Source organism: Solanum stenotomum, chromosome 3 (assembly GCF_019186545.1).
Source record: "Solanum stenotomum isolate F172 chromosome 3, ASM1918654v1, whole genome shotgun sequence".
Lineage (NCBI taxonomy): Eukaryota > Viridiplantae > Streptophyta > Magnoliopsida > Solanales > Solanaceae > Solanum > Solanum stenotomum.
The window spans coordinates 62,865,942-62,889,489 of record NC_064284.1 but is presented as its reverse complement, the minus strand read 5'-3'; the positions used below and the strand labels follow the sequence as shown (position 1 = coordinate 62,889,489).

At 34.6% G+C, this 23,548-nt stretch overlaps 4 protein-coding genes across 7 annotated transcripts in view; 2 read left to right on the top strand and 2 right to left on the bottom strand.

The window, feature by feature from the left end:
* LOC125858581 (HMG1/2-like protein) overlaps positions 1–23,548 on the bottom strand; it is a 377,596-nt gene that overhangs the window by 106,960 nt on the left and 247,088 nt on the right. The gene's annotated exons all lie outside the window — the stretch shown is intronic.
* Positions 3,704–10,089, top strand: LOC125858544 (monosaccharide-sensing protein 2-like). Its single transcript, XM_049538350.1, has 6 exons — positions 3,704–4,174; positions 5,560–5,706; positions 5,900–6,466; positions 7,108–8,015; positions 8,485–8,672; positions 9,230–10,089. The coding sequence occupies exons 2-6, from the start codon at positions 5,628–5,630 to the stop codon at positions 9,663–9,665; spliced, it is 2,178 nt and encodes a 725-aa protein (XP_049394307.1). The 5' UTR covers positions 3,704–4,174; positions 5,560–5,627; the 3' UTR covers positions 9,666–10,089.
* Positions 10,816–18,397, top strand: LOC125858559 (uncharacterized). 2 transcript variants are annotated; one of them, XM_049538370.1, is made up of 6 exons: positions 10,816–10,986; positions 15,945–16,005; positions 16,123–16,258; positions 16,379–16,703; positions 17,499–17,627; positions 17,720–18,397. In XM_049538370.1, exons 1-6 carry the CDS (start codon positions 10,872–10,874, stop codon positions 18,169–18,171), a joined length of 1,218 nt encoding a protein of 405 aa, XP_049394327.1. In that variant the 5' UTR covers positions 10,816–10,871; the 3' UTR covers positions 18,172–18,397. The 2 variants fall into 2 exon arrangements, with proteins under 2 accessions (XP_049394327.1, XP_049394328.1); XM_049538371.1 differs by having other exon boundaries at positions 10,846–10,986; positions 15,945–16,018.
* LOC125858579 (RING-H2 finger protein ATL8-like) lies at positions 22,295–22,912 on the bottom strand. The gene has a single exon (XM_049538396.1). The coding sequence runs from the start codon at positions 22,845–22,847 to the stop codon at positions 22,311–22,313; it is 537 nt and encodes a 178-aa protein (XP_049394353.1). The 5' UTR covers positions 22,848–22,912; the 3' UTR covers positions 22,295–22,310.

The window sequence follows — 23,548 nt, the reverse complement described above, 5'->3', positions numbered from 1 at the left end:
CTATTTTTGAATCAGAGAGATTCTATTTCTAAGAAGATAGTTAATTATTACCATTATATTATCAATTTTTTTTAAGAAGATAGTTAATTATTACCATTATATTATCAATTTTTTTTAAAATAAAAAAGATATTCTGGAGAGGTAATTTTTTTATAAAGAAAAAACATGTTGTTATAAAAATAGTTATTGTTGTTATAGCTAAAAATTAATATAAAAAGGTTAAATATAATACAAGAAAATATTTGATTGTTAATTTGTTACAGTGAAATGATATTATATAAATAATATTGTTACAAAATTTTTTGACTGTACAAATAAATGACTCAATCTAATATTTTAAAATTTAAATCAAGAATTAAGAAATCGACACTCATATCATCACAACCCTAATTTATTAGATTTGGAAATTCAAATAATAACAGATCCACTGACATAATAAACCATTATCAAATTAGTACCTTTTTTTTTATTTTATTCTTATTTTCTTGACGTGATGTGATCTTTATGTAGATTTTATTTGTCGTCAACATCCTTTTAGAAGATCGGTAAGTTTTGTTTCTTTTCGAAGGGATTTCTTTAGTTTTAAAATATTTGTCATAATTTTCTTTTAGTTAAAAATAATATAAAATTTTAATTAATATTTTAAAATATGGATATTTTATTATATTAGTATGATAAAATTTATAGCATTTTTCGTATAATTTATAAATTTATAAATTTAATTTCAAAATATCAAATTAATTTAATTTAGCTATAAAAGTTAATTAAATTGATTCTCGAAAAGTGATATATGAAAACAAATATTTCAACTGTCTCATGTCCAGCAAAATCAGAATTTTTATGAGTTTTGAAGCATATATTTTTATATTTATTTATTGCATTGTACAAAAAGAAATACTTATATATGTTAGGTTGTTTGATAAAAATAAAAAAATTAAACTTAAGTTACTGAATTTTATCTAATTTATATTGCATTAATACCCCACCCCACCTAAAATAGAAGAAAAAGACATCATGTGATTCTTGAGAGGGGAGCATTGTTTTAATCAATTAATAGGGAACTTTTTTTGTCACCATTCAACAAACAATTCCCAACAAACAAAAATATTTTCCAAAAATTCTTTATTTTAAAAAAATGATTTATGGTGATTTTCAGGAAAAAAAATTTCGAATTGCGTTGAAAATAATTGATAAATATGAAGCGCTAAAAATTACTCTATGTGTTGAAACTAATTTATAGACAAATGTATTAGATAAGACTGCTAAAATATATAATAAATCGTTGATGTATTTGAAAAGAATATTAACTAATATTTTTTCTATCAAAAATGACTTCAAATAAAAAAAAAAGAGTTGATTATTACAAAATTTGGATTCAACTTTCAATACCATTAATTAAGTCTCAATTTACTTAAGTTATAAATTGTTATATTTAATAAATATAAAGTAACTTATGATAAGCTAACATACATTCGCTCTTTCCAATAATACTTATCCACTATTGACTTTGCACTTCTTAAAAAACTATAAATAGAAGGGTAATTTTACTATATCACCATTTGAATATAATAAATACAATGTCTTGAAAAATACAAAAAAAAACTATAATTAATGATAAGGGTAAATTAGGAACTAAGTGTAAAATTATCCATTGATTTCATAAGTGGACAAATATTATCACACATCCTAAAATAATATAATAGACAACTATTGTTAGACGAAGGAAATATATACTACTACCAGTAGTCAATAAACACGTACTTAGAAAATGATGAACAACCCTAATGAAAGTTGACTAAGATTTATTTCAAGGTCGTATATGTATGTTTAGTATAACCGCCACTTCAAATCAATTGAATCAATGCAAGCAATGTTGTTCCCACATGCCTATTCATTCATAACCAAAGCTCTTCAAATAAATCTCCTCGATACAATGGACACGGAGTAGAAGTTTTATTTTGAAAATATATATTTCAAGAATTATAGGGATTGCTCCTCTCTTAATCAGAGGTCTCGTTCGAGCCCTGAATATAGATTAATCCTTCGTAGGGAGCGAATGTTGTTAATGCACGACTTTATTACAATTCCGCCAAAGATATCATAAGGTAAAAGTCATGAATTACACTCTCAAACCTCCTTAAGAAAATGTAACAGTGAAAAAAGTTTAAATCTATTTTTGTTCTATTTGAAATTGCTCAATTTTATCGTCCATTATAATTTTGATCTAATCTTTTTTCCGCGGTTAGAAAAAGTTTCTTTTTGTCCATGACCCTTAACAAAGCTCCAATTTTAGAATAATTTTGAATCATAATCAGAATTTGAAAGGGTAAACTTTGATTTTGTTCTCGAAGAATTTGAACAGGTGAAGTTGCTCGAAAATCCTCTTTAAACAAAGACAGATATAAAAGAATATGCAATACTTCAATGCACATGAGCAAATTTGAATCTTTTCCATGTGACTATTCAGTACTAAATACACAAAAAACTTGAAAGGTTTGAGACTCTGTTAGCGTTTTAGATTTTACTCTCCTCAGATTCTACTAATAAAATTACAGGGAATATGTTGATATTCTTATTGCTTAAATCATAATCAAAATTAAAAAAGGTAAATTCTAATTTATTTAATTTTTCAAAAAATTTAGATACTTAAAGTCTAACTCATTTACGACGGAATCTTTTTTTATAACAAAGACAAATGTGAAAAGATATGCTAAAACTTCCATGAACATTAGCAAATTTAAATTTGTTCCGCATAAGACCACACTGAATATGTTGATAATACTATTGTTTAAACAATAATGAAAATTTGAGAGGATAAATTTTGATTTTTTTTCTCGAAGAATTTGAATACGTAAAGTTCAGATGTCCAACTCATTTAAAACTGAAGATCCTTATATAACAAAGACAAATATGAAAGGATCTCCTAAAAATTCCATGTAAATTAACAAATTTCAATCTTTTTCACATAAGAGATTACACTGAATATGTTAATAATGTTATTGTTTAAACAAGGCATAATACATATATTGGACCTTAAACTTGGCTTCAAATTTTAACTTTGACCTCCAACTTTCAAAGTGCACAAATAGACACTTTAACTATCCAACCTTTTAATAAATAAACACGCGTGTCTTACCTGGCAAAACGTGTGATGTGCACGCATTTTGCGCGAGTTAGAAGTAATTTTTGAGGCACACAACAGTAAAAAAAATGCTGAAATGACAACTCTACCCTTAATTAAATTTTTTTTTTTAGTTCTAAAATGGACGTGTAAAGTGTTTAATTAGTTGGCAGCCATTGAGTGGCTCACTAATACACGTGGAAGCGTTTGCATTTCACGCTCTTTGCTCCAAAAATCACGTGTTTATTTATTAAAAGGTTGGATAGTTAAAGTGCTTGTTTGTGCACTATGAAAGTTGGAGGTCAAAGTTGAAATTTGAAGCCAAGTTTAGGGTCCAATATATGTATTATGCCTTTAAACAATGATGAAAATTTGAGAAGATAAATTTCAATTCTTTTTCTCGAAGAATTTGAAACGTTAAGTCAGATGTCCAACACATTTAAGACCGAAAGATCCTTTTATAACAAAGACAAATATGAAATGATATCATAAAAATTCAATGTACACTAGCAAATTTGAATCTTTTCTTAGTACTTTAAAAACACATCAAATAGAGTAAACTTTTTTTCCAATTAAAATAGTCTAAATGGCTCCAAATCAAGATTTGAAGTAGAAGAATATAGGTAAATATGGGAAGTGATATGTGCTGAGAATAGAAAAGAAATATTACAGATCCTCACTGTCATGTCTACTCACCAAAATTCTGAATCTTTCCAAAAGATGGTATTCATATAATAATGAATTATGGCTATGGAAACAGATCAGCTAAGCACGTTCCTTGGTCACATCATCCCCTTTTTAACTGGTTTTAAGATCCCATCTCTTTTATCATATGGTGTCTTATTCAAAAGTCTGTCTTTTTACTCAGTTTTAATAAAACCCCATTTACTTGCCCTTTCAAAAGAGCAATTGGGGTTTTTCTTAAAGTTACTTTCTTTGAATGTTTCTATACTCATTGTCTCTATATAAAGTTTCAGTCTTTCATGTGAATTTTGCAATATTAGCCAGTTCTGGTAGCCATTAACTGATTCTTGTTCTCTCTGTTTCTCTCAGGTATCTTGAATTCTGCTTTTGCCATTCTTGTCTTTTATGATTGCTACATTAATGTTTACTCACTTTTAACAAACCCCATTTACTTGCTCTTTGAAAAGAGCAATTGGGGTTTGCCATGTGGGGGTTTATATATAAAGTTTGAGTCTTTCATGTGGAATTTAGCAAGATTTTTCTAGTTCTAGTAGTATTTTAATTCATTCTTTGTTTCTCTGTTTCTACCAGATATCTTGATTCTGCTTTTGCTATTTTGTATCTTGAATTCTGCTTTTGCCATTCTTGCCTTTTGTGCTTGCCATTCTTTCTTTGAATGTTTCCATACCCCATTGTCTCTATATAAAGTTTCAGTCTTTCTTGATGTTTTAAGCATTTCATGTGGAATTAAGCCAGATTTTCCAGTTTTGGTTTTTTCTGTGTTTCTCCCTGGTATCTTGATTCTGCTTTTGCCATTCTTTTCTGTTTCATCATTTCTTAAATCTATTCTTGGATTAGTTGTTTTTGCTAGTTTAAAAGTATCATTTTGGTATGAGGCTGTGGCATTTCGTTCATTCATATGCAGTTGAGTAATGTAGTTTTTTGTTTGGTTTCTAATCCAGTGTCCGGCACCTACATTGGGGCCAGACAAAATCTGGATTCGCGCGGGAAGTCTCACATTGGGAGTAAAGTGCTCCCTAATAAAAGTAACTTCGTATCCCGCAGGGCTGGAACTTGAGTAATGTAGTTAGATCTACTCTTAAGGGTCTGTTGGGTCTTTGAAAGGCATACCTCTGTTTTCTTTACCCAATTGGGGTACCCTTAAAAGTTATTTTCTTTGAATGTTCCAGACCAATTGTCTCTTTATAAAGTTTTTGTCTTTCATTACATTTTAAGCTAAAACATGTGGAATCAATCAAGAATTTCCAGTTCTGATAGCCTTTAATTGTTTCTTTATCTGTATCTTGAATTCTGCTTTTGCCATTCCTTTTTCGAAGTTTCCTAATCTATTCTTGGATTAGTTGTCTTTTGCTAATGTAAGAGAATCATATTGCAATGAGGCAGTGACATGTCCTTTCGTCCATATGCTGTTAGAGTAATGTAGTTAGATCTGTTAATCTCTATTTGCAGATTCATGACTACGCACTCTATGTATGTTTTTAGGTTCTTTCTCGATTGAAGTATATCGTTTTCTTGAATCTTTATGGAAGCGGGTTTCAAAAGTTTATCAGTTCGGTTTTATGGTTGCAAATGTAGCACAGGAAACTTACGGAAGTCTTAAGTTAGGATCTTTCTGTTTGTTCTAGTTCTGATTCAGGAACACAACTGTGTGTTTTGCATTGACTGGTTATTACATAGGGCCTAGCGGTGTTTCTCAAGATTCAGTCTAATCTACTATCATGTTCTGATTGCAGGTGCTCCAATTAGGAGAAGTTGGAAATTCATTTTTTCTACATAAAATCAAGAATCTGATTTATTAAGGATGAGAGGAGCTGTGCTAATTGCACTTGCTGCTGCCATTGGCAACATGTTGCAAGGATGGGACAATGCAACGATAGCAGGTTTTACCTCAGTACATTCTTGTTCTTTGGTTTGCACATACAGAACTTCAGCACTTTTGAAATGCTGGAAATATTAAAAAGCTTGTCTTAGTTTTTACTCGCAAATCTTCAACTTGTTCTTTTCAAATGAATTCATGTTGAAGCACAACTTGAACAGTCATCTTATTGAAAGAAAATGTCTATTTTGTTTCAGGATCTGTTCTTTACATCAAGAAGGAATTTAATTTGCAAACACAGCCAACCATGGAAGGGCTAATTGTTGCGATGTCTCTAATTGGAGCAACAGTGATCACAACATTCTCGGGACCTGTATCGGACATGCTTGGAAGACGTCCAATGCTTATAATTTCATCAGTACTTTATTTCCTCAGTGGATTAGTGATGTTATGGGCTCCAAATGTTTATGTGTTACTTTTAGCAAGGCTCTTAGATGGATTTGGAATTGGTCTTGCGGTGACACTTGTTCCTGTCTATATATCCGAGACTGCCCCACCAGAAATAAGAGGGCAATTGAATACATTTCCACAGTTCACCGGTTCTCTCGGAATGTTTTTGTCATACTGCATGGTTTTTGGAATGTCACTGACACAAGCACCAAGTTGGAGGCTAATGCTTGGGGTTCTATCAATTCCTTCTCTTGCTTACTTCTTTCTTACATTGTTTTACTTACCTGAATCTCCAAGGTGGCTGGTCAGTAAAGGTCGAATGAAGGAGGCGAAACAAGTTTTACAGAGACTACGTGGCAGGGAAGATGTCTCAGGTTTGTCTCGTGGTTCCTTTCTTTGTTCACAATTAACTTATTTCTTTGTTGTATGAGAGAATATATTTGCTCCTCAGAATACTTTTAAGAGCCAAATGAGCTAACACTGTGATCCCCTTGGTTTTAGTGTAATCTGCAATGTTTCTTTGAATGGCTTGTTTCACTAGAACCAACTATGCATAAGATACAAGTTTGTTTTGAAGCCTTACTTATCAGATTATATGTTGGTTGTGAAATCCTTTTTGTTCATTATCATCTATTTGTTGACAAATATACAATATTTCCATCGCTCCCCGAGCTTTGGTCTAGTGGTAAGAGGCAAGTGTGAAGTAAGGGTTAGGTGCACACCATGATTTCGAACTTCGTGGCAGACAAGAAACTTGTATTTTAAGTGGAGAAGGGTAGAGTGGCCAATTCATAATTCATCTAGTTTCAGACACATACACCAACAGCACTAGGGGATTTCTCGGATATAAAAAAGAAGTGTATATTATTTCCATTGAATTATTACAATATTTTTCTTTAAGTTTTGTTCTTAAGTTCAGGTTACACTTTTTCATACTTGAAGTTAATTATCTTCCTCTGGTTTTAACACTCTAGACCAGGATTTTGATGTCTAATGGAATTTTCTCAATCTACAGGCGAAATGGCATTGTTGATGGAAGGTTTAGGTGTTGGAGGTGAAGTATCTATAGAAGAGTATATAATTGGTCCGGACAATGAACTTGTGGACAACCAGGATGAGAAAGATCAGATCAAGTTATATGGTGCCGAAGAGGGTCTTTCATGGATAGCAAAACCTGTCACTGGACAAAGTACTCTAGGCCTGGTCTCCCGTCACGGGAGTATGGCAAACCAAAGCATGCCTCTTATGGATCCGTTGGTTACTCTGTTTGGCAGTGTTCATGAGAAGATGCCGGAGATGGGAAGCATGCGAAGCATGCTCTTTTCGAATGTTGGCAGCATGTTCAATATCACAGAGAATCAAGGAAAAACTGATAATTGGGATGAAGAAAGCCAAAAGGATGAGGAAAATCATATGTCTGATGGTTCTGGGGCAGAATCTGATGATAATCTGAGAAGCCCGCTGCTCTCACGTCAAGGTACAAATGCAGAAGGAAATATGGGACCTCCAACATCATTAAGCATGAGGCAAGGCAGCAATTTCATGCAGGCGAATGGCGTCAGCGAGCAAGCCAGCATGGGTATTGGTGGTGGTTGGCAGCTAGCATACAGAAAAGATGAGAAAAAGGAAGGAGCACTCAAAAGGATCTATTTACATGAAGAAGGAGGCAGTGGATCACGACGGGGGTCCATTATTTCTCTTCCAGGAGATACTCATGCAGATCAAGGTGAATTCATTCATGCTGCTGCTTTAGTGAGTCAGTCTGTTCTTCGTGCTGAGAGCCTCTTGGGTCAACAGTCTATAGAAGAAGCAATCGAGACACAATCTGAAACTGTTACGAAGAAGTCAGTCTGGAAAGCACTTCTTGAGCCAGGAGTCAAGCATGCACTGATTGTTGGAGTTGGACTTCAAATACTTCAGCAGGTAAAAGTTGTTCTATGAACTTGCTGTTTGGCCTTGATAATTAAATGAGGTTCCGGCTTAGTGACATCTGTTAGATGGCGGTATGCTTATATGGACTTGGGCAATCCTTCCCTATCCATTTCTTTTCAACATCTAAATTGTCTTTCTTTTGAAGACTAGAAATCTTTGAAGTTAAAGCAATCCTACCTTACAAATTGGAAAAGCAACTTACTTACTTCCCATTTGGTTAAGATAAGTCATCAGGCAGTCATAAGTACATAGGAAACTAAGATCATGAGCAGGTTCTCCTGCATGACTATGTCAAACCAAAAAGTTGTAGTTCATTAGTTGTTCTACTCGACAAAATAACTTCATTAGTTTTCTTACCTTCATATGTTGTGTTTAATATTAACTCCCTTTTGTCACCTTATCTTGCATATGAACTAAACCATTTGCTTTCAGCTACTGATTTGCTTTGGTCCTTGTACAGTTTTCCGGAATCAACGGGGTTCTTTATTACACTCCTCAAATTCTTGAACAAGCAGGTGTAGGAGTTCTCCTATCGAATATGGGCATTGGTTCAGACTCTGCGTCTTTCCTCATAAGTGCTGTCACAACTTTGTTAATGCTTCCCACTATTGGTGTTGCAATGAGACTAATGGACTTGGCTGGCAGAAGGTATTCACGATTCTATTCATTGTATAGTTTATGAAACTATGAAAATGATAACATATCAAGCCTTGCTCGATCGTCTACTCATCGTACACCATAGTTACCTCCTGAGTAGATCAGTTTTTGTTACTAAATCAATCTGGAGGATCTAGCTTTTGGGGTTGAGTTAGGCCCAAGATCCGTTCTTTTCAACATCTAAAATGTCTTCTCTTTTGAAGACTAAAAAACTTTGAAGTTCAAACAATCCTACCCTTACAAATAGGGTTAACCAAATTACTTCCTATTTAGTTTAGATAAGTCATCAGGAGAGTAAGTTCACGAGATCAGGATTGTTCGAAACTTCATAATGATAATAATCAACAACCCATCCTCTCAACTATTCAGGGACACTTCACGCTAAACTTATTGATCACGACTTTTGTTCAATTATTACTTGGACTTTGACCATGTTGAAGTTTGAGTGAACTGCATATATGAAAGTATCTAATTCTTTTAGAAGCATGCATTTTTAACTCTTTTGACTTTCCGTCTAAGAGAAGTTTTGCTGTCTGTTTCTTCTCCAGGTGGCTTTTGCTGGCTACATTGCCCGTCTTGTTATCGTCACTTATTGTACTAGTCCTTGGCAATGTTATTAACATGGGTGAGGTCATGCACGCTGTGATCTCCACCGTTAGCGTTGTGGTATACTTCTGCACCTTTGTTATGGGCTTTGGTCCTATCCCAAATATCCTCTGCTCTGAGATATTTCCCACCAGCGTTCGTGGAATCTGCATTGCTATATGTGCTCTTACTTTTTGGATCGGAGACATCATTGTCACCTACTCGCTCCCCATTATGCTCAACTCCATTGGACTGGGAGGTGTCTTCGCCATCTATGCTGTTGTGTGTGCTGTGGCTTGGGTATTCGTCTTCTTGAAAGTTCCTGAAACAAAGGGCATGCCCCTTGAAGTCATTACAGAGTTCTTCGCCGTTGGAGCTAAGAGAGCTGCCACAGAATAAGTTACCTAAACTAGACATTTGAAAAACTTACTGTTTTCTTTCCCTGAATATGAGGTCTGGTCAACTGTATTTTCGTGACTCGAGGCGATTCATGCGAGACCTACAGAAATGTTGGTGATTTCCCAGAAAGAAGTGAAGTAATCAGTTAACAACATTGTAGTTATGGATTCATCTCTTTCAGAGTTTCAAGATTTGGATGTCAAGTTTGTCATTAGCACCATCTAATGTTAATGTTTGAACATTTTATTTATACACTTGCTTATTCCCCTTTCTTTATAATCTAAGTAGGCGGTATTCGCAATATTTGAAGTTCGAAGTTGAAAAAGAGTATTTGAAACTTACTAGTATATTTCACCTAGACGCTTGAACTATGATATGTTTTAATTAAGTACATGAACATATTTTTAGATCAAATTTTGGAAAAGTTTTTGTAGGTGTTCTCATGGTCCATTACTCCTTTTAATCACTTAAAATATGTCACTTTCTTTAATTATTCCCTCCGTCCCAAAGTAATGACTGCGAAAAGTACTTAGAAGTTGCAATTTGGTAAAGAAAATAAATACATAAAGATGTAAAACCGCCGGTATCATACTAAAAGGACAGCTCGAGCATTTTCACCGCTCGAACTCGATGAAGCTTACTTTAGTGTTGCTCCAACACTCCCTTCTATCTTAAAATAAATAAGTAAAAAGTTTACTGAAAGTATAATTAAAACTTTGTTTGGATGGTTGTCACCTGTTGTGTTGTGTTGTATTGTATTGTATTGTTAGTTTAAATACGATGTTTGTTTTGATTGTTACTTAATATATATCGTATCGTATCGTTTAAATTCATCGTTAGATAATGACGAAAAACCCATTTTATGTAATGATCGATTTGGTGTGATCACGTCATTATCTTAATATTTTCTTCTCATTTTTTCCTTTATTTATTATTTAATAATCATATTTCATCATTTATCGTATCTTTTCACATTAACTCTACCTTCTACCCTACTTTTTTGGTACATTTATTATTCTAATTATGAATGTTTGACATTATATAACTACAGAAAACGATATTCAAATATTGTATTCATTAAAACAATATAGTATGATACGATACAATATAATCAATATTTTTAGAGTCAAAACACTGCCATATTAAAGCTCAACAAATTCCTCTCTTCTACAGCGTTGCATCTACTGCAGTGAAGGACGGAAGGTAATGGATCATCAACAGGAGCAGGATCCTCCAACATTTAACAGTAAATCGCTCGAGAAGAAGCCAGGAATTCTCGTTCTTGGATCTCCCAATGTCGGGAAACGTGCCCTTATCGCTCGTAAGTTCTCTATGCTCTCTTTATTTGGACCGAATAGAGCAGATTAGACACATATGATGATTCATATACATCTCTTTTTCTCGGGGTGTATTTGTTGTTTTGGGTCGAGTTCAACTTTGTTTAACAGTCTAAGGAAATGGAAATTGGGACAATTTTATGTGAATTCTTTTGTATTTGTGTTTAATTGGGGTAGTTCCACTTTGGGTCGAGTTCAGATTTGTTAAACAGTCTTAAGGAAATGGAAAGTGGGACAATTTTATATGAATCCTGTTGTATTTGTGTTTAATTGGGGGAATTCCAATTTGGATCGAGTTCAATTTTCTTGTGTAACAGTCTAACGTAATGGAAACTCGGAATTGCGAATTGGGAGGAGAAAATAACAACTTTATGTTTCCTTTGCTGCTATTAGTTAGTTGTATAGAATGAAATGCAACTCAGAATAAGTGGAATGGATATTGATGATTCATGTGGGTGACCCAACTAATTTGGCATTGAGATGTCGGTTGATGCATAAATTTGTAATCTTTTGTGTGAATTTGTGTTTAATTGGTGTAATTCAAATTGGATCGACCTCAACTTTGTTTAACAGTATAAGGAAATGGAAATTGGGAATATTTTATATGAGTCCTGTTGTATATATGTTTAATTGGGGTAGTTCCGATTTGGGTCGAGTTCAACTTTGTTGTAACAGTCCAAGGATATGGAAGATTGGGATAATTTTCTATTACTTTATCAAATCAAAATTAAAACTGGAAGGAGAAAATGACAAACTAATTAACTAACTGCAGAATAGAAATCACCATTGTCGTCAACCTCTTAACCTGCAGAAATAGAAGAAAGAAGGATTGATGATTGAGAGAACAGAATAAAGGAGAAGAAGGAAGGAGCATGTGAAGAAGGAAATTACCAATTTCATTAGTCTCTTCTTAGAATCCATTGGTTATGTATTATCCAACTTTGGATCTTAGCCCTCCATCAGCTCTTAATCTGGATCATACACATTTCTGGAAATGTAGCTCTGGTATAATCAAAATCTTACCACGTAGCATCCTCCGGAGGCAAGTTAGACCATTGTACCACGATCTTAACAGCAGCAGCAGCAGCATTGCACCTCTTAGCTAGCTGTCTCCTTATTATAGTTAGTGGCTTAACTAAGAACTGGCATCTTCTCTAGCTCGATTGACAACCTTCTTCAATAAGGATACATGAAATGTTGGATGCGTCTTGGAATTAGCCAGTAGTTCCAGCTTGTAGGCCATCTTCCCTATTCTTTCCAACATCTTGTAGGGACCACAAAAATTGTTACTGAGTTCTGAACACCACTGACATCTGTTTGTATAGTTGTAGTTTGATGAAAACTAGGTCTCCAACTTGGAATTATCTCTAATTTGTTATTATCAGCATAGTATTTCATTCTCTCCCGAGCCTAAGTAGTTGTTGCATCTGTTGTCTTTTCATCACCCAATCTTCAGCTGGTTGGACTGTGGAATCAAGATCAGGAGTAACAGATAACTGAGGAGGGGGGTAACCAGACAGAGCTTCGAATGGAGTACTCTTGTCCTGAGGCTGCAAGGTAGTTGGCATTGTACCACCATTTGGCCTAACTGAGCCTAACTAAGCTACTGTTTCCACTGAGTAGGCCTATTATAAGTCATGCATGTCATCAAGTAAGTTTGAATGCATCTGTTGACCCTTTCTGTCTGTCCATAAGGTTGAGGGGGGTAGGAGGTGCTAAATAGAAGCTGAGGGGACCCGCCAATTTAAAGGTAACAGAGGGAAAATGTAAGGCGAATTGAATACTTCAAGTGTACCCCTGGTCTTTTCCTTTTTAATTTTAAAAGAAGCTACTAAACGAATGCTAGTCAAACAGAAAATGAGATGATGAGCTGGCCCAAGTCGTGACAATTCATTGGTGGTGGGTGGTTACCGTGCTAGGTAGAGAATGTTTGGTTATGAATTGACTCATTGATTATAACTCACTCCACACCCTTCTGTTGAATTATCTAGTATGAATCTTATTTCTGATGTAAAATGAAATTGTCTAAAGTTAGTGAAGTAAGTCACTTAAGATGGAGCTAATTCTCAATTCGTGTTCATAATGCCAACTAAAAGTTGCCCTGAAGAGTCAAGAGGGCCAATTCGTAGAGCATCCAAGGGTATGTTCTAGTGGTCAATGAAGTAGGAGGAAAATATAAGGTCTCAAGCCTTAGTGCACAGAGTTACCGGTACTTGTGTTGGTGGGAGGTAACATGTACTTGGAATAGTCGTGTTCTGTGCTAGTTGACTCAGACACCACTTTCATAAAAAAGAAAAGAGGGCCCATATTCATACTATTAAATTTTTCTTTGAGATTTTACGATAAATAAGATTCCCCTTTTGCCTTGATAGGACTCATGCCATATTTGCACTCCCAAAGATTGCATTTTGAATTTAAGCCCTTATTTTTGACCTGTTCATTTCCTCAGCATCCATGCCAAATGGGTGTATTTTGCTAACTTTTCTAGGAGATTCTTATTACAATGTAAGATTCCATATTTGCCCTCATAAGACTCACTCACATTTTGCCACACAAGTGAGTTTGTGAGTCCTTATGTTGTATGGGCCAAATACTAGAACAAGGATAATAATATCTCCCAACAGTTTGAACTGAAATATGGAAATGGAATTTGGGCCAAGTTCAACTTTGTTCAACAGTCTTAAGGAAATGGAAAAGGAAATTGGAAATTGAAAATTGGAAATTTGGGTCGATTTTCACCGAAACATAGTAGTGTGCGTAGGTGTATTTTCTACTTCGTTCAATAAATTACTTAGTTCAAAATGTGTTCACTAAGTAGTCAATGATTTAGAAAGTCTTCATTAGTTAATTGTTCAAGTCCAAAAGACACCATTATTTTTTTTGAAATAGGTAACTTTGTATTCATACAAAAGAACTCATCAAAATCGATGAGGTGGGATTTACAAACCCCCAGGGGGTGCCATCATACTCAAATCCAAAAAGACAAAACTAACTTTACAATTGGCTTTTAAACTCTCCAAAAGACACCATTATTGATGCATGTTGCTAAATTAATGTCCGGAAATTTTCAAAATTTCTTGAAACAAATGGAGGATTGTTGGAGTAAGTGTTTCAATAAATTTGAAACAACGTATTTGATAAAAGACTCTTTGTTTTCTAAATTGAAAGAACTAGAAAAGATCTGTAAGTTTCGTTACTAAATATGTTCTTGTTTTTTTGGCAAATACATCTTGATTTACTAAATTCATGAAGATATTCATTACTGAGTACTATTTGATGGAAGTCTTTCAATAATTACTTATCTTATGTATAGTGCTTATATTTCTTTGAGAATGCAAGCACTTCTACTACTTTTCCCTTGAAAATATTTGAGAGACATGAATCAAAAGGTGAAATCACTGATCCAAGAATAGAAGAGCAACATTCTTGAATGCTACGTGTTGTGTGAAATTGCTAAGGAAGATTTAAAGCCTGTTTGGGTTAGCTGATGAGCATCAAGTGCTGAATTCTTTTTTATTGCTGAAATTGATTTTATAAATAATCAGCTATTGTGTTTGGATAGAGGTGTTGAAGCTGATGATAAGCCGTTAGTGTGTTTAGTAAAAAAGTTGTTAATAAGCAGTTTTGTGTACTGAGATATCCTTAAAGCAATTTTAAAAAATAAAATCTAAAAGTATGTTTACATAACATGGATGAATGAAAGAAACAAAATAGAGAGATAGTTGTAAGTTATGCTTGAAAAGAGTATGTTGGAGATTGCAAAAAATATTAGGGATAAAGTCATAAAAGATTTGATCAAACCAAAAGTGCTTATAAGCTGGAAAACCATAGGTTAGGGTGTGACCAATTTATGGCTTTAGGCTTATAAGCACTTCTGATGTTTACCAAACACATATGTAAGGTAAAAAGTGCTTATAAGCTACTTTGACCAACTTATAAGCTTTAACTAAACACCCTCGTGGTATGAATCCTTAAAAATACTAAGTCCTGCCAATAATTTATAATACTAGTGTCAAATCTGTACTATATATAAAATGCAAACTGGAGTCCATGTAATATATATATATTTATATATATATATATGTGTGTGTGTGTGTGTGTGAATTAAGAGGGTGAAATAAAACATTTTAAAGTTAGCAGCTGCAGTAGAACAGATCCTGTTTTACAATAATATTTTTAGATATCTAGATAATAATTTCATTAGATGTCAGGATTTTTCATTTTTTTCCATTCTAAAAAAAATCCTGACATCTAATGAAAAAATTATCACAATCAATTGTAAGTCTCCAACCACCTTGGCCTGGGTCAACCAACAGAAAGGAAAAAAGAAATGAAACCTTTCCGACTTTGTAAGTTTTTATCATACAAGACATGTTTGATGTGCGTCCAAATTTGTTCCTTGTAGAAAGGTTCTTCCCAAGTTCCCATATAATTGATGCATATGTGGAACTTACCTTTAGATCAAGTAGTTTGCTTCTCTTTGATAAGTTATCCAAGTTTTACTTGAAATGTATTTGTGAGTTTGTAACAGATACCAGGCGCCTCTAACTTCATCAGAGAAACATGTTACATTTGTTTTTATAATTTGTCCTGTAAGTATAGTATACTTTATCCATTTTTTTTTGTCAAGTCCCTTTGGGTTTTCCTGGAATTATCTTCCTTTAGCTCTTTTGATTTATCTCAACACCAGGAGAATTAAAAAGGATCACGTGTAAATCCTAATTTAGTGTCTCATTCCTTTCTTGGTTGTGAGTGAAGAAGAATTTCGGTGTTCATTTTTTAATGTGTCAACAATGCTGTTATTTGGCTCGGGTACATTGACCAAGTCTGCTGTATCTGCGTCATATTTCGAATAAAATATATTGGGTTAATGACCTAATTTGTGGATGTGAATTTACTTTATTTTACATTGCCTGATAAACTTCAACTTTTTTGCGTGCAGGACTACTTTCAGTAGATTCTGAAGATGCCTTCGAATCATCTTCTAACATCCTATCCTATCCGTAAGTTGACAAAGTATATCCCCTCCCCTTTCATTAGTTATATTGTTGCAAAAAATTCTCTTGTATCTAGAACTTCCTTTCTATGTTATCATTATGCATCATTGCGTTGTTGACCAGGTGGACAATCAACACCAAGTATTATAATGCTGATGTTTCTGTTTGGATGGCCCATCTTCATGAGGACTTTTCCATTGGAGCTCTGCCAGCATATGATCAGCTTGTTGCATTGGTGATGGTCTTCGACGTTACTGATGTAAGCCAGACCCTTTTCCTTATTTGTTTTATTTCCTACTTTACAAAAGCTTTTGTTATCTACGAGACTATAGACTCTATTTCAGAAATCTGATGACTTCTCTTCTGCTACCATGTGCAGCTCTCATCTTTTGTTGCACTTAAAGATTTTGTCTCCCGCACTGACACCCTTAAGTTTGAGATTTTGTTATGCATTGGCAACAAAGTGGACCTTCTTCCTGGTCATTCTGCACATGTTGAATACAGACGGCGCCTGTTGAAAAGTGCAAACTCCTCTGGTAGCCCTTATACAGAAATGGATTCTGGAATTTCTGAAACAGAAGGAAGCAGTCTACTAGGAGATGATGACGATTCATTTGATACTAAAAGGTCCTACTTGGAATGGTGCCTCGAACACAGCATAGAATATGTTGAAGCCTGTGCATCAAATGCTGAATTTGACAAATGTATGTCTTTGTTTTTGTTATGACATTTCTATCCTTCTTTGTCACAACGTTCCTTGTTCCCCGGTTTTTCAATCTCCTCTTTTTTTAATTAGAAGATAAAATCCTTTTGCTGCATCACTTATATACAGAAGCAAAAGAGTGAAAGGAAGAGAATTGAGGTGGTTAAGGTTATCTGTTTCGCTTTTTGATTCATATAAGTCTAAGGGGAGTGTCTGAAGGTTCCCATTAGAGAATTTTATTTATTTTAGTCCCAATTATTTTACTGTGCCACCATTGATGAGATTTGTGGCAGCATTAGTCATTGTCTATACATTGTAGGTTTTCGTAGTGTAGTTCCAAATGGAGTCTTTTGTCACTCCAAGGTTGTCGGTTGGTATTATCTGTATATAGAAAGATACTTACTCACATGTCCCTGGATATGCCTTTGTATTAATCTGTATATTGGCAATATTTGGTAATTGCAAATGGGAGTAAATCTGAAATGTAGCTAAATTATACCTCAATAGTTCACTCACTGGCCCTAAATGCCGACATTAGTATGACTCATGATACAACACATGTTGTGATATTAGTTGCTGCAGAGCTTTGGGACCTGATGCCCCATCATGACATGCCTGCTCCATTTTGCAGCCAATTATGGTTCATAACTTTTGTGTCTGCTTTTTATTGTATCCATGAGCTGGTTCTAGTTTGTCTTTTCAATGATGCTTAAGCCGAAATGGGAGAGTTCTTACCCCTTTTTTAACTTTTACCTTTTGGAATTCAGTAATAAAATTAAGAATCTTTTTATGGCAGGTCTTTCTGTGGATGGTGATTCTCAGGGCGCTGAACGGCTCTTTGGGGCACTTTCAGCTTATATGTGGCCTGGAATGATCTTGAAGTCTGGTGATAAGATTACTGAACCTTCATTACCTGAACATCAAGGTCTTACAATATCTGGTCAATGATGAAAATATATCTTTTTCTTTTTTGAGGGTCTATTCAATTGACATAACATTTTTATTCCCACCTTTCAGAGTTGTCAGATGAAGAATCTGATTATGAACTTGAATATGAAATCTTATCTGCTGGCTCGGCTGATCCCTGGGATGACACAGATATAGGATGGGTATCTGCAGATGCTCCCGTTGCAACCACTGGAACCGAGGGATCAGTTCCCAATGGAAAGAGTGAAATCGGGTTAATTAGAGGAGAAATGCAACCCTCATCTTCTACATCTCAATTGGAAGGAGAAAGTGACAGAAAAGAACTGCCCAGAGCAGATGCAGCTGATGGTGATTCAGAGGATGATAAAGGAACAACATATGATTTTGAGAATTTGGAACAGTTAATGTCCGAGATTGGGAATGTTCGAGACAGCTTAAGGTTAATGCCAGACTTCCAAAGGAGGGAAATGGCTGCAAATTTGGCAATGAAAATGGCTGCCATGTTTGGTGATAGCAGTGGAGATGAAGGAGGATTGGAATGATAGGAGAAACCCTTTAAAGTTGACTGATCACGAATGCCTCAGTTTCACTTCTTGTAGTGCTGTTCATAGACTGAAGGAATCTCATAAGCACATTGTGCATTCATGTCAAGTGATATCGACAAGATATTTTATCAAAGATATCTGCTATAAAATTTATGGATCTAATTGTGTTTATGATGCAAACGCATCAGTATTTACAAGTCCTAACAGGTGATTGGAGATGGTAGACATGATTTTAGCTTGTTCAGGCTTCTACAGAAGTTCTTTAGATTTCCCTGGCAGAAGCGATTTTATGTGATGCTAGCAAGAGTAATATTTTATGTTATGAGAATCAGTTATTGCTATATTTCTTAAACTTCGAATCAGGTGTCTTCTCTTGTTGATACACCCAAGAGCAAACACAGCGGTTCTGACTTCTGAGGCTGGTGGTACTTTCAAGTCCACTATTTCTTTCACATCATGTAGATGGCTTGGCACATTTCAAGAATGGTCCTCGCAGAAAGGTTTGGCCTTGAGGGACGCGATATTCTGATGCAAGAAACAGGTACTATGCTGCTTCTTGCCTCAACTTAAGTTTTCCATGCCCGGTATTTATACAAACTCATGAGTACTTTACATGCATTGTTATCACTTAACAATTGTTAGATAGTACACATTCGAATTATCAGACTAATCAGGTAAACTAGTGTAGTTTGTGTTCCCATGGTTTCTGGTGTCATGTAGAGGCAAAACAAAAACCAGGATTATGAATAGAATGTGTCACTCATTTCTATCTTGCACGTTGCTATAAATACGTACTTTTTGCAACAGTTTTTTGGTTTGGAAGCTGTGAAACTGCCAGTAGTGGATGAAGGTTTAGAAGTGATGAGGAAGCCATGAAAAGAAGCTTTAGTGCAGGTCTTATTCACCCAGATATAGGAGGTCATAGGGTGGAACTAATATATCTTCTTCACTTTTTCCATCTTATCTCCTAACCCGTTTTTACACATGGAATGTCTTCTGCTTGTTCTAGTGGTTACTTTGCAATATTAGGAGTGTCAAACTACCCGGTAGGGCTGAATTTGGGCGGGTCAAAATAGATCGAGTTAATGACCTGCCCTGAAGTTACTTTGGCTTGAAATGAGCTAAACAATGGGTTATAGCTCAATAGCTCAACCCCATTCAATTCTTACTGAATTTTTATTAATTTGTTCCAAGTAAAATGGCCACTTTGTGCACCTCGACTAATACCACTGAATATTTGCCACCTCCAACACAACAAATATATTTGAACCTGAGATTTAATGATTCTCAACTCACTTCATTGAGCATTAGGCCAAATCTTTGGATAAAACTATCTTGTCTTTATTATGACCATATATAACATATATATCAAATAAAAAAAAATTGAACTTTTTAATAACATTTTTTATGAGTCAATCTGAACTAGATATCAAATCATATTTTTAGAGTGGACAAGTCAAAATGAATTAAATTAATTATGCATGGATTAATGACAGAAATTATGTTTTCATGGACTTATTTTGTTATTGGGAACTATGCTTCTTGATTTGTTACCACTCACCTACCCAAGTTTGATAAAAATTAACTATTGACATAAACAAATATAGAGTATCCACATTTAGTTGCCTTTTACCCAATTTGTGTGTGTGTGTGTGTTTTTTAATATATATATTTCTATATATTAGAAGAGAGAGTTTGAGAGAGTTTCAACATGTTAGTTTTAACTTTTAAGTCATTTAAATTTTTTTTGAGGGTATTATGATCTTTAAAACACTTTGCAAGATTTGCTTGCTTAAAAGGGTTATCCCTCATGCTTATTTATTTAGACCTTATCAATAACTCTAAAAAGAAGTCACATTTTTCTCTTAAATTGCAAATGATGCCCTAAGGTGAAATGTCATTGAGTATTGTGGGGCCATTAAACTTTTCAAACTGACACATTGACATAACACTAGTCAATTGTGCTCTAATTTCCCCATATATTTTCCATTTTCATTTTAATTTGGTGANCTTTCACATCATGTAGATGGCTTGGCACATTTCAAGAATGGTCCTCGCAGAAAGGTTTGGCCTTGAGGGACGCGATATTCTGATGCAAGAAACAGGTACTATGCTGCTTCTTGCCTCAACTTAAGTTTTCCATGCCCGGTATTTATACAAACTCATGAGTACTTTACATGCATTGTTATCACTTAACAATTGTTAGATAGTACACATTCGAATTATCAGACTAATCAGGTAAACTAGTGTAGTTTGTGTTCCCATGGTTTCTGGTGTCATGTAGAGGCAAAACAAAAACCAGGATTATGAATAGGATATGTGTCACTCATTTCTATCTTGCACGTTGCTATAAATACGTACTTTCTGCAACAGTTTTTTTGGTTTGGAAGCTGTGAAACTGCCACTAGTGGATGAAGGTTTAGAAGTGATGAGGAAGCCATGAAAAGTAGCTTTAGTGCAGGTCTTATTCACCCAGATATAGGAGGTCATAGGGTGGAACTGATATATCTTCTTCACTTTTTCCATCTTATCTCCTAACCCCTTTTTACACATGGAATGTCTTCTGCTTGTTCTAGTGGTTACTTTGCAATATTAGGAGTGTCAAACTACCCGGTAGGGCTGAATTTGGGTGGGTCAAAATAGATCGAGTTAATGACCTGCGCTAAAGTTACTTCGGCTTGAAAGCTAAACAATGGGTTATAGCTCAATGGCTCAACCCCATTCAATTCTTACTGAATTTTTAAGTAAAATGGCCACTTTGTGCACCTCGACTAATTTCACTGAATATTTGCCACCTCCAACGCAGCAAATATATTTGAACCTGAGATTTAATGATCTTCAACTTACTTCATTAAGCATTAGCGTTAGGCCAAATCTTTGGGTAAAACTATCTCGTCTTTATTATGACCATATATACCATATACAGTATATCAAATCAAAAGAAAATTGAACTTTTTAATAAGATTTTTTATGAGTCAATCTGAGCTAGATATCAAATCATATTTTTAGATTGGACAAGTCAAAATGAATTAAATTAATTATGCAAGAATTAATGACACAAATTATGTTTTCATGGACTAATTTTGTTTTTGGAAACCATGCTTCTTGATTTGTTACCGCTGACCTACTCAAGTTTGATAAAAATTAACTATTGACATTAACAAATATAGAGTATCCACATTTAGTTGCCTTTTACCCAATTTGTGCTTTTTTTTTTTTTTTTATAACATAAGTGATAGTAATAGACTAATAGGTAAGGTGGTATTTGTGTTAAGTGGGTTTCTTCTCTATCTATACATATCCCTTTGGTTCATTGCTTTTTAGGAGAAATGAGATTCGACTCATAGACTCGATTGAATTTAGTAATTTTAGTTCAAATCTTATATCTATTTTAAGAAATTCATTGACTATTTATGTATTACTCTTACTTTTAGGGTCCAATAACCATTTTGAATTCATAAATTTTAATTCTTGACTCTGCGTAAAAGCATCCTAAGCTTTGAGTGATCAACAATTCTTGGTCTAGTAATAACAACGCAACACATAATGTTTGAGTTAATAACATACTTTCACAAACTAAATTATGGTATTTTAAGTCAAGAAGGTAAAGGAACAAGCTCATTATCTAGAAAATTTTGTATCGCGTATTGTAAATCATTCCACTAGAATGGAAATAAACAACCTATATACGACATCATCCTCTAATAACTATTATTGAAGATTGCAGATATTTATCGAATATCAACAAGGCATCTATTAAACATATTTGAAGAGAGGCGAATCAATGCGCGCAACATTAGACTAGAAATTATATTTTTAGTCTTTTCCATTGTACCAAAATGAAAAAACAAAAATAAATACATAAAACAAAAATGAAAATGATTTTTTTTTTTCAAAAAACAAAAAAAAAGCTCAATATTCTTCGTCCCCTCCAACAGCCATAATTTCATTTTTGTCACTTTCTTACCTCCCATCATAATCACAAGGAAAGTATGCCTTATCCCTCGACCTCATGCGGGGCCCATTTCCATCACCGGGAAAAAAAAACACCGTTACCAATTTACACTTACCACGATGCTCCGGCCGGAGACTTTCATATTAACTCCGTTTACTGTTTACCTACCGGAAGTTGTAGACTACACCGGCGTTAAAATTTGACCTCCGTCGGAAGATTCGCCGGAAATTGCAGGAACTTCGCCGCACTTCCGGCACCGAGCACGAGCAACGACGAGAATCTGCCGGCAGGAAGGACACGACGAGTTCGTCAAAAGCCACGTATCAACACACTGGAGGTGAAACCGGTGGCCACAATTCGGCAACACTCGAATTTCATCTCCCTCTACGTACTCCACCAGACAAATCGCGCACTCCGCCGCGAACGGCAGCTCACCGCTCGACGGATCATACTTGAATTTCGGTAAATACTTGAGAACTTTCTTCTTCAAGCCTTTATTCTTCACCGGCGGTGGATTTTCCGGCGGGTCCCGCCGAAGCCAAGTACAACGAGCTACTACGATGAGTCCGGAAACACAGATTACTGCACAGAGTAGAGCAGCAAGTATAACGATGAAGTCGGACTCCGCTGCCGTGGCTGACGGTGGCTCCGCTTCCTCCGCCGCCGGCGAAGTGGAGGAGGAGTTAGAAGTTAGCAGAAATCTAAACCGGCGAGTCATAATTTAGAAAGAGAGTAATAATTGAGGGGTTAGGGTTTTCAATTTCAGAAAAAAAGGTTGAAATATCGTTATATATATGTGGAGTAGTTGGACTGTTTGAAACTATAAAAAGTTAGTTGATACGGTGAGTATGGTTCAAAATCATATAAAATGACGATACTTCAACGATAGTTAGATATCGTGACGAAGCTATGAATTTTGTTAAGAACTTTTAAAATATTAATATAAGTAGGATGTTCGAGTGACCATCCTGTAGTTGTGTTACTGGAGTTATGCCACTAGTTGGATGTACATATAGAACTAGATGTTTCTAAGCTGAAAATTTGTTGAAAACCTATAAAGATAATGTTTTTTTTTTTTGTCTTTCTTCAAATTTTACTTGTGAGACTGTGTTGAACATGCTATTGTTATGACTAATGTAAAATATAAGTTAAGATGAAACTGATAAAAAAATACGAATGAGTCTGATTTTACTATCATGTAAAGAAAGTGAATATTATGCTAAATTTAATGCTAAAAACTAGTTCATGAGTTAAGTATTGTGCAATGTAATGGTAGGAGGCAACACTTTCATTTCACGAATCAATATGAGATATTTAGGGTGACGATCATTTTTGTAATAAGGCGCTTAATTTTTTTTTGAATTTTATATAATATATTGTTATTTAAAAGAGTGGTTGGTGGAAGAAAAACGATCAGAT

Coding starts and splice junctions, on each gene's coding strand:
- LOC125858559 (XM_049538370.1), top strand. CDS start 10,872: ATGGATCATCAACAGGAGCAGGATCCTCCAACATTTAACAGTAAATCG. Junction 16,006..16,122: donor TCTAACATCCTATCCTATCC/GTAAGTTGACAA, acceptor GTTGTTGACCAG/GTGGACAATCAACACCAAGT. Junction 16,704..17,498: donor AAATGCTGAATTTGACAAAT/GTATGTCTTTGT, acceptor TTTTTATGGCAG/GTCTTTCTGTGGATGGTGAT.
- LOC125858544 (XM_049538350.1), top strand. CDS start 5,628: ATGAGAGGAGCTGTGCTAATTGCACTTGCTGCTGCCATTGGCAACATG. Junction 5,707..5,899: donor GGACAATGCAACGATAGCAG/GTTTTACCTCAG, acceptor ATTTTGTTTCAG/GATCTGTTCTTTACATCAAG. Junction 8,673..9,229: donor ATGGACTTGGCTGGCAGAAG/GTATTCACGATT, acceptor TTTCTTCTCCAG/GTGGCTTTTGCTGGCTACAT.
- LOC125858579 (XM_049538396.1), bottom strand. CDS start 22,847: ATGACTCGCCGGTTTAGATTTCTGCTAACTTCTAACTCCTCCTCCACT.